Raw genomic sequence first — 11,281 nt, forward strand, 5'->3', positions numbered from 1 at the left:
ATTCCCATTTTCTTAATTGTTTTGGGATTATTATTGTAGGTCCTTTTCTTCTCTTGTGTTTCCTGCCTAGAGAAGTTCCTTTAGCATGTGTTGTAAAACTCGTTTGGTTGTGCTGAATTCTCTTAGCTTTTGCTTGTCTGTAAAGATTTTAATTTCTCTGTCAAATCTGAATGAGATCCTTGCTGGGTAGAGTAATCTTGGTTTTAGGGTTTTCTCTTTCATCACTTTCAGTATGTCCTGCCACTCCCTTCTGGCTTGCAGAGTTTCTGCTGAACGATCAGCTGCTAACCTTATGGGGATTCCCTTATGTGTTACTTGTTGCTTTTCCCTTGCTGCTTTTAATATTTGTTCTTCGTATTTAATTTTTGATAGTTTGCTTAATGTGTGTCTTGGCATGTTTCTCCTTGGATTTATCCTGTATGGGACTCTCTATGCTTCCTGGACTTGATTAACTATTTCCTTTCCCATATTAGGGAAGTTTTCAACTATAATCTCTTCAAATATTTTCTCAGTCCCTTTCTTTTTCTCTTCTTCTTCTGGAACCCCACGATAATTCGAATGTTGGTGCGTTTAATGTTGTCCCAGAGGTCTCTGAGACTGTCCTCAAATGTTTTCATTCTTTTTTTTTTTATTCTGCTCTGCAGTAGTTGTTTCCACTATTTTACCTTCCAGGTCACCTATCCGTTCTTCTCCCTCAGTTATTCTGCTATTGATCCCTTCTAGGAATTTTTAATTTCATTTATTGTGTTGTTCATCTTTGTTTGTTTGCTGTTTAGTTCTGGTTCCTTGTTAAATGTTTCTTGTATTTTCTCCATTTTATTTCCAAGATATTGGATCATCTTTACTATCATTATTCTGAATTCTTTTTCAGGTAGACTGCCTATTTCCTCTTCATTTGTTAGGTCTGATGCATTTTTATCTTGCTCCTTCACTGCTGTGTGTTTCTCTGTCTTCTCATTTTGCTTATCTTACTGTGTGTGGGGTCTCCTTTTCACAGGCTGCAGGTTCGTAGATTCCATTGTTTTTGGTGTCTGTCCCCAGTGGCTAAGGTTGTTTCAGTGGGTTGTGTAGGCTTCCTGGTGAAGGGGACTAGTGCCTGTGTTCTGGTGGATGAGGCTGGATCTTGTCTTTCTGGTGGGCAGGTCCACGTCTGGTGGTGTGTTTTGGGGTGCCTGTGGACTTATTATGATTTTAGGCAGCCTCTCTGCTAATGGGTGGAGTTGTGTTCCTGTCTTGCTAGTTGTTTGGCATAGGATGTCCAGCACTGTAGCTTGCTGGTCGTTGAGTGCAGCTGGGTGCTGGTGTTGAGGTGGAGATCTCTGGGAGATTTTCGCCGTTTGATATTATGTGGAGCTGGGAGGTCTCTTGTGGACCCGTGTCCTGAAGTTGGCTCTCCCACCTCAGTGGCACAGCTCTGACGCCTGGCTGGAGCACCAAGAGCCTGTCCTCCACACGGCTCAGAATAAAAGGGAGAAAAAAATGAAAGAAAGAAGATAAAAAATAATAAAGTAAAATAAAATAAAATAAAGTTATTAAAATGAAAAATAATTATTAAGAACAAAAGTTTTTTTAAGTTAAAAAAAATGGACAGACAGAACCCTCGGACAAGTGGTAAAAGCGAAGCTACACAGACAAGATCTCACACAGAAGCATACACATACACATTCACAAAAAGAGGAGAAGGGGAAAAAGTCATAGATCTTGCTCTCGAAGCCCACCTCCTCAATTTGGGATGATTCGTTGTCTATTCATGTATTCCACAGATGCAGGTGCATCAAGTTGATTGTGGAGCTTTAATCCGCTGCTCCTGAGGCTGCTGGGAGAGATTTCCCTTTCTCTTCCTTGTTCGCACAGCTCCCGGGGCTCGGCTTTGGATTTGGCCCCGCCTCTGCGTGTAGGTCGCTGGAGGGTTTCTGTTCTTCGCTCGGACAGGACGGGGTTAAAGGAGCCGCTGATTCGGGGGCTCTGGCTCACTCAGGCCTGGGGGGAGGGAGCGGCACGGAGTGCGGGGCGGGCCTGAGGCGGCAGAGGCCGGCGTGACGTTGCACCAGCGTGAGGCGCGCGGTGAGTTGTCCCGGGGAAGTTGTCCCTGCATCCCGGGACCCTGGCAGTGGCGAGCTGCACAGAGTCACTGGAAGGGGAGTGTGGACAGTGACCTGTGCTCGCACACAGGCCCCTTGGTGGCGGCAGCAGCAGCCTTAGCGTCTCCCGCCCGTCCCTGGGGTCCGCGCTGTTAGCCGCAGCTCGCGCCCGTCTCTGGAGCTCCTTTAAGCAGCGCTCTTAATCCCCTCTCCTCGCACACCAGGAAACAAAGAGGGAAGAAAAAGTCTCTTGCCTCTTCGGCAGGTCCGGACTTTTCCCGGGCTCCCTCCCGGCCAGCCGTGGCGCAGTAGCCCCCTTCAGGCTGTGTTCACGCCGCCAACCCCAGTCCTCTCCCTGCGCTCCGACCGAAGCCCGAGGCTCAGCTCCCAGCCCCGCCCGCCCCGGCGGGGGAGCAGACAGGCCTCTCGGGCTGGCGAGTGCCGGTCGGCCCGATCCTCTGTGCGGGAATCTCCCCGCTTTGCCCTCCGCACCCCTGTGGCTGCGCTCTCCTCCGCGGCTCCGAAGCTCCCCCCTCCGCCACCCGCAGCCTCCGCCCGCGAAGGGGCTCCTAGTGTGTGGACACTTTTCCTCCTTCACGGCTCCCTCCCACTGGTGCAGGTCCCATCCCTATTCTTTTGTCTCTGTTTTTTCTTTTTACTTTTACCCTACCCAGGTACGTGGGGGGTTTCTTGCCTTTTGGGAAGTCTGAGGTCTTCTGCCAGCGTTCAGTAGGTGTTCTGTAGGAGTTGTTCCACGTGTAGATGTATTTCTGGTGTATCTGTGGGGAGGAAGGTGATCTCCGCGTCTTTACTATTCCGCCATCTTGAAGCTCCTCCCTTTCTCGGTTCTTTTCTGTTGAATAATAGAACACTGCATCCCGATATCAGGAATGCAACGTTCTATTGAGCCCAGGTCCTGTTATAATATTCTGGAGAAAGGTGATGTTTTATTTAGCTCTAACCGACTAGTTTATGCTTAGACTGCAAGTTTTACCTCATTTTCTGTAGGTTATGGTTTAAATCTCACTTCGGTTCTCTAAACGTCTGCCGTGTTGGTTTGGGTCTGCCCTGTCATGTGAAGTTCAGGGATTGGTTTGCACCTTGTGTGCATAGTGCAGATCTCAGCTCCGTTCTCTAAGCCTTCTCTCCATTGGTTTGGCTGTGTTCTGTACTTCCACTGCTGACGGATCAGGCTGAGACTTGTGTATTCTAATCTTAATTCACTTCCTACAGCTTCGCTCTGCTGCTTTGAGTCTGGGCTGCATGTGTACGGCTTAGGGGTTATTCTTAGGCCAGTGCTGGTTTGTGCACAGAAGTAGAGTATTTCCTTCTCTAGCTCTCTCCCTTCCTGGGTTCCTTGCACACTCTTCAGCTCACAGGGGCGTTATTTTTTCTGGTCCTTTTCACCAGGAAGTCAGGGCTTCTATTGGAATTTAGACGCACATTCCTCCACGCTGCTCTGTGAATGAGCCCACCCCTAGGGCAAAGCTAAAAGGAAATAAAAGTTAAACCCTTCCCCAGGGCGCTTGACTCTCTTCCACAGTTTACCTGCCTTTTTTATTTTCAAAGTGCTCAATACAAAAATAGATGTTTTGGGTCCAGAGGTTTTAGTTGTAATCAGCAGGAAGGATGGACTGTAGTCAGTTTTTCACGTGCCATATCAGCCTGCAGTTCCTTAGGGGTTTGTTTTTAAAGTTATTTTCTGCTCCATTATAATTCAGTAGCAAATAGTTAGGCAAAATTGCTGAAAGTTTAGAAGTTCATTTGTATTTCAAGAAGATGTTTATGATTTTGCAGAGGAGAAATGAATAGCACATAGAAGTCTTTGACTTTGATTGGGAAATTAAGCATTGATGGCATACACCATGTGCCCTGGGCAGAAAATAGTAAAATAATTTTAGAGTTTTTACCTTTCAACCTAGTGGGCAGTAGACTTGCTTACAGTGAACAAAGAATCAATATGACAATAATAAGCATATTATTTGCCAAAGAAAGGGGTTTTTCCTCAAGGGTTGAAATACCGTTTTTGTTTAATTAACATATTAAAGCTCCTTCAGATAATTAATAGTATAAACATAATGCAACTTAATTTTGAATCCATCTTCAAATCAATATAACTTTAATATCAGTGGAAAAACTGAATTAATGGGATTCCTATATTTTATTAGCTAATTTGCTTTTTAAGTTTTAAAATCTTATTTAAGAAAAGTCCTTTCATCAAATATATGATAATTTCTTTTTTAGTATTTTACTTAGGGTGGCTGATGCAGGCTTTTCTGAACTCTTTTTAATTAAACCACAGACACCACCAGACCAAGGAGAAGCCAGGAGAGTGATGGGGTTGAGTATGTCTTCATTTCCAAGCATTTGTTTGAGACCGATGTACAAAATAACAAGTATGTGGACTTCTTTTAGAATCTTTGTATAACTGTTGTTTTTAAACATGTGCCCATATGTCTAGTTGTAGACAACTGAAGGTTCCCTTCCGTTTGAAATGAATTTTCATTTTTATAATAATATTTGAAACTGATAAAAAGATAATTCATTTAGTGGTTATTACCCATCTTTGCCTGTAATCTTTTAATAACCTAGAGCTGTTGTGTATCTGGTAAATTGAATGTGTCGGGATTATTTTGCTAGTGTAGTATTGTGAGATCGTCCTACCCCTGTAATTGAATCTTAACGTAGAATTTAGATAGAACTTTATTTTAGTAACTAATAACTGTGTAATAGATCCCTAGTTCCAGTCTTTTCCACGAACCTCCCTCTCTCTCATTGGCTCTTCAACAAACCAAAGTAATGTTAACCATCTTGCTTGTACCACATCCTCTAGCAAGCGCTGAGTCTCCCAGCCCCTGGTTTTCCATGTGCTGAAGCGTGGGTATTTCAGGGTATCGGGGAGCAGCGTGTGCTCTACTGCGGGATTGTGGGGCTTTATTGAAACATCGAAATGCTTTTCTGTGTTTGGCACAGCGATTGAGTTTTTATAGCACGTTCTCAGCTGTCCTGCTCGCGTTAGCCACCAGCCAGTCCTCCTCGAGTTCTAAAGCTGAGCTTGGTGGTTCTTTCGTGTGCAGTGAAATTTCAGTAGTTTTGATTGTTTGGCTTATTCAGTGTTTTATTGCATTGCATTAGTTCTGAAAAAGAGGTGATGGAAAACATTAGAGTCCTGCTGGACTAAAGTACTTTTTTTCTGCTTAAGTGTAATACAAGCAAGTGTTACTGATTTGAAAAAATAAAATAGAAGATTTTTTTAAATTGACATTCTGGAGTACTTGGACCTAGTTATTTTATTAAAAGCAGTTTAAAAAATTACATATTCAGCAAAAACATCTTTTATATATGAATTATGTCTGCCATATATAATTCACAAATGATTCTAATTTCTACAGGTTTATTGAATATGGTGAATATAAAAACAACTATTACGGCACAAGTATAGACTCAGTTCGGTCTGTCCTAGCTAAAAACAAAGTTTGTTTGTTGGACGTTCAGCCTCATGTAAGTGAACAGTGACCTATTCAACACCCTTGAAGCCCATGTAATCTACCACTCTTGAGCATTTCAGTATGGGGAAAATCTGAAATCTACTCACTTCTGGCATGTAGGTGGCTTTCCTAAGGTGACAAAAGCATTTAAATGTCAGTTGAGAAGTTTCTGCTGAAAAGAAGCCCATGTTGTTATTAGGAAACAGGGGTCAGGGAAGCCTCGACATTTGTTTGTAACTCTTATTTAGATTCAGTGTTTGCCAAGTATAATGTCTCCTGGATATTTCTTCTATGCATTTTGTATTTAAAAGTGTGTTGCGTTATATGTATAATGTATTTCATGTGTGCATTGGTATAAGTGTTCGTCATTTTTGACAGTGGACATTTTGGTTCTCAGTCCTCTTTCGTTGATTTTGGTTCTGTAAATATTCTAGAAGTGTAAACTGCCCGGCAGGAGCCGCGGGCATCTCACAGGAACTGTACCAGGTACAAGTCGCCAGGTAGAGCTCGCCTGGCACCCTGGGAACTCATGTCACGTGGACTGAGTGCCAGTGGGTGAAGCAGTGCACTTCCCTGTCTCACCACAGACCCCCAGCAGGGACGCAGCCCAGCATTCTCCTCGCTACCCAGAGGCAGTGCTGCGAGCTTCGTGAAAAGCAGGGGGCTTGCCCTTTGTAGGGGACTCTGAAGGGCAGAATGAAAGAGGAGAGAGACCTCAACCTGAGATCAGGAAGAGGCTTAAACAGGATGGTTGGAAGACTCGTGTAAAGAAAGTTAACTCATAGCATCTTTTAGGTATTAGATCTAAAAACTAGTTTTCTGGTATTTTTAGCTGCTTCTCTTCAGTATTAATGATGGCATATTTCAAAGCACTTTTAAAGACAAGTTACATTCTCCATCTTTTGAGAGGTGTCTGTTACATTTAATTGTCAACAACTGATTGAACAACAATATATTGAAAGACCTGCTAACCTTAATTAGGAAATAATTTTAAGGAATTTTCTCCTTAGAAAGAAAATTCAGTTTTGTTATAAAACTTACTCATGACATTATGAAGAAATGTAAGAAAACTTATTTTCTTCATTGCAGACAGTGAAGCACTTAAGGACACTAGAATTTAAGCCCTATGTGATATTTATAAAGCCTCCGTCAATAGAGCGTTTGAGGGAGACAAGAAAAAATGCAAAGATTATTTCAAGCAGAGATGAGCAAGGTGCTGCAAAGCCCTTTACGGTGAGTATGAGGATGCTTTACTGAAAGTACACAAGCGGGACTTAAAATCATATGTGCAGTAGTGACTGCATTAGGGAGACGGCAGTAGATGAAGGTGAGATCCAAACACCCACGCGAGACAGAGCTGCATTTAGGCGCTCGCGTTCAGTGATTGCACTGTAACTGCTTTCTCGGCTCCTGTGAACGACCTTCATATCACACTGACTCTAAGCTATTTTGTATGCTGTTATGTACACTTATAAAATTTTTGAAGGCACATGTAAAAAGTCAGACCACTGAGTTTTCAACTAGCCTTATTTTTAAAGGGAAAAATAGCAAAGTCAGGTACTATTACTCATTAATAGTCTAGATGAAAATGTAATAATTTGCCTTGTCTGTTTGTATCAACATCATATTTAGCATAGTGAAAGCAAAAGCATCGTTTTGGGTGCAGGACAGTAGACTTGCATTATTCGGTCTGTATTTGTATTTCCTTTGACTGTTACCAGAAGTGGCAGCCGTGGTTTGTTAATGACGAGAATGACTGGCAGGGCCTTTCACTGTTTTTTGTTTTCAACCATAAGACGATGTTTTCTACTTTAGGCTCAAAAATAAAAAGCCGAGAAATTTAATGGCAGAAGGTTTTTTCCCCTCCCTCTCTTAACTAACTCATCTTTAACTTCACTCTGTATTAATTTGTAAACTATTAATTGTGGGTACCAAGTACAGATAATGTTTTTGATTCCCAGTATTTTAAAAATATCTTTTTTCTAAAGTACAGACAATACACAACCCTACTGAACAGGTACTGTTACATGAGGTTAATTACTCAGGGCTCTGGGTTAACACTAAAATGAAAATCTCTGTTGTGAAAATCTTCTGTGACATTGAAATGTAGACTCTGAAAAGACTCCAAGAAGTCACAGTATAAAGAGTTATTGTACTATTTATTATAGTATTGTACTATGTGAAGATTTCTCAATGAAGATAATAAATGATAACATAAGATTTAACTCACGTTTATGTATATAGTCTTGTTTTCTAATCAACGAAAATTCTTACTGGTTTCAAAAATGTGCGTATGAAGGGCCCCTGACCCACTTCCCACTTCTACTGAGACGTAGAAGGACATAATATAAGTGTCCTTTCATAAATGTATCCAACTCTGAAAAAGTAGTTTGTTATACATTCCTTGCTATGAATAAATGTGAACAAGGCAGGCAAAGCCTAAGGGTAAACAATTCTCCTTTAATACTGAAATATCCCTGTAATGATAAGCGAGTGACTAATTATCCTGAAATTTAGGTAAGGCAGGAGTTTTGCCTCTTGTCAGGGCAGTTTAGTTACAAGCAAATAGAGAGAGAGGGTATTAGAAATTATGGCTTCTGAAGAACTTATAGTTAAAGAGGATAATTTTCTTTCGTGGCTGAGGTGAAATAGTGAACACAGAACAACATTAGATAAACGAGTTGTGCAGTATTTGCATTGACGTGACGTGATAAAACTGCCTGGTTAACCAGTTTTTTAAAATACTTCTTTTTGTAGGAAGAAGACTTTCAAGAAATGATTAAATCTGCCCAGATAATGGAAAGTCAATATGGTCATCTTTTTGACAAAACTATAGTAAATGATGATCTCACCATGGCCTTCAGTGAGCTTAAAACAACTTTCGACAAACTGGAGACAGACACCCACTGGGTTCCAGTGAGCTGGTTGCATTCGTAACTAAGGGAAATTTCCATAATTATCTTTCCTGTAGAGTGCATGATTAAATCAGTTACCATTTTGGTGGTAGGGTTTTTTAATCTATATCACTGTTAAGCTGTGCAATCTTGGTTAAAATTGATGTGTTGGTTTTGTTTGTATCTTTTTACAGCCTTATTTCAAGCACAGTGTTTGAGTTTAAGGTCCAAAGTCAAAATCTGCCCAGTACCGTATCCTCGTTTTCTTGACCGTGTAGCTCTATCTCCAAAAAGGGGTTGAACTTTTTAGAGAGACATAGCTGGAGAATGTACACGGGAGTTCAGTGCTTCAGCTGGTCTCCGACGTCATCACTGCCTTGGAGTTTGCATGTCAGCCGCTGAATACGTTCAGTTCACAGTCTTCAGGAGCCAGACATCATCATAGAGGCGCCTGGGCTGGCCGTAAGGCCGAGTCCTCTTGCTATTCTGCAAGTGCAACCTTTTTCTTACGTAGACACAACGTATTCACAGTTACAGTTTGAGAAGGCCTTATGAGAGCATATATCAGTGACTCAACAAATGTTTAATAAGGGAAGATGGGCTTTTAAAAATTACTATTTATGAAACTAAAAACCTTTCCTTATGGCTTAAGAATGGTGATATCCTGGAGCAAGTAAGATTACAAAGGACATTTTTATTTGTAAATCCTCAGACATTTCTGGACTCACCAGAAATTCTGGAGCCAGTTATCTGGCTTTGGGTTTTCCCAATAAATTATAAGAATGATTCCTATTCTAAAAGTAGGTTTTACTTGTTACTGCTACAGTTAAAGAAAATGTGATCATTTTTCAAATGTGTGCAATTGATCACAATATATTTAAATTGCACTATAAGATATATTTTAGAAAACTTTTCATGTAATGTTATTTCTTCGTCATCAAAATATTTAACACTGGCCAGATACCATCCTAGTCTTGCCATTTTTAAAGAAGTTTAAGAAAGATTCTTGTTGTAAATATTTAGATGGGATCTCTCATTTTTCTTTGATGCTACTCATCTTCAGCGAGTAAATTATACAGCTCAAAATACCAGAAATGTCCATAGTTGTATAAGAGAACATGTCCTCCCATTCTTGCATGCCGTAAGACCCTGTCAATCAGAAATCATTGCATCTGTGACTTTCAAACAGAAAAAACGATATTTTTTGTTGATTTGTAAAGAGAGTTTAGATGTCCTGTTTAAAGAAAAAGAGTGTAGTGAAATTTTATATATTTATGAAATATTTGAAAGGCATATTTTTTTAATTATCAAATGAGGCTATTCATTAAATAAATAGTATGTAAAGACATCATAATTTAAGATAGTAGTTTTATAAGTCAGGGTCAACATTCCATGTAAATATTTGAGCTTTATTCATATGCAGATCCGCAGGTGTGTTCTGTGTGCACAGCTGATAGCATCACTCACTGAGTTTCCTTCAGACGTGTCAAATTTCATACCTTGATACACACTCACAGCTAAGTAGTTAGATAACCAGACATTGTTACTTGACAGCATAATCCAAACAGCAAGGTCTAAGTTAATTAACTAAATAGCAAGCAATTTAGTTTCAAAAGGTGTTGGTGGGTTGCCAGATCTAATATTGAAGCCGTACTTCATAGTTGTGTGGCTGGTCTAAGAAAGTACAAATCTCCCTTAGGTGGTTGGGGTAGAATATTCTCTTTGAACGTTGACTGAAATTTCCGAAAAATCAGGACTCCCTAGGAAATGAACTATAATTTAGGCAGTCCAAATTCTTTGTTCAGAAGTGGTACCTGGCTTGCTTTTTTCATTTACAGACAGTTGCCTCAGTTCTTTCCTGCGGAGGTAGACATAGTGTAACGTGGTAGAAACGGAGTCCTTTTTGGTGGTGGTGGTGGGGGTGTTATAGAAATATATTTGTCCAGCCTTTCTCCCTTTCTACACGAGAGCTGGGCAGTATTTTTTTAAATAATGAAAAGAGGTACTTCAGCAATTTGAAAAATCTTTTATCGGGTAATATACATACGTGGTCTTGCAAGTGACGTTTACATGGCCACCTTGATGCTTAGAAGGAGATTCAGTTAAAATTTAATGCGGCAGGGCCAACTCCATGGCCTCTGACTAATGTTGCAAAGGGCCCTTGATTCTGTACTTATGCATCCTCAGCTCCCTCTCCAGCAGGGACAGACTAGTTCTTCAGGCAGCTTGCTTCTGAGACAGTGTCAGCCACTATTTGAGAGAACAGGAATATTGGGTTTTTTAAGTCCATGTATTTCAAATCCAAGATCAAGAAGATAATTCCATATTCCCATTATTAACATACTGGAATCTTTTTTTTTTTTTTTTTACCATTATTTTACTTACCAATATAGACATTGTCGATATCTTTAAGGCTGACCTTCCTGGCATTGTGTAATGATTGAATGTATCTAAATTGTAATAATTTAAAATTGACAAACATGTAAAACGAAATTATGTTGTTAAAAGTTTCCTGAAGATAGAGTTTTATTATTTATTTTCTTTTTGACTAGTAAGAGTTCATAAATAAAAGTCATGGAAAACCTTTGGGCTTAATAAAGTATCTTCAAATTATGTGTGTGCTCTCTCGAAGATGCTCTTGCGCTTGGCATCTACTTCACTGTTTCCAATGGTGGAAAAAATTGTTTTTTTAATGACACCAAGTGATATATTTGAACTGGCTCTGTCTAAAATTAAATTTCATGTTTGTTTCAAACATTAATTGGTTTCATCCAGGTTGTTGGAGAGGTGGACTTCACTCGCCTTGCTCTTACCCACA

The 11,281-nt window shown here is 40.4% G+C and overlaps 1 protein-coding gene across 5 annotated transcripts in view; it reads left to right on the forward strand.

Annotated features, from left to right (window-relative positions):
* MPP7 (MAGUK p55 scaffold protein 7) overlaps positions 1-11,076 on the forward strand; it is a 249,485-nt gene extending 238,409 nt beyond the window's left edge. For all 5 annotated transcript variants that reach the window (XM_067705699.1, XM_067705690.1, XM_067705717.1 and 2 more), the window contains 4 exons: positions 4,384-4,477; positions 5,474-5,582; positions 6,659-6,802; positions 8,327-11,076. In XM_067705699.1, coding sequence (XP_067561800.1) covers positions 4,384-4,477; positions 5,474-5,582; positions 6,659-6,802; positions 8,327-8,506 — 527 coding nt within the window. In that variant the 3' untranslated portion in view covers positions 8,507-11,076. The remainder of the gene's footprint in view (positions 1-4,383; positions 4,478-5,473; positions 5,583-6,658; positions 6,803-8,326) is intronic.
* Positions 11,077-11,281: the final 205 nt, after the last annotated feature.

Source organism: Pseudorca crassidens, chromosome 1 (assembly GCF_039906515.1).
Source record: "Pseudorca crassidens isolate mPseCra1 chromosome 1, mPseCra1.hap1, whole genome shotgun sequence".
NCBI lineage: Eukaryota > Metazoa > Chordata > Mammalia > Artiodactyla > Delphinidae > Pseudorca > Pseudorca crassidens.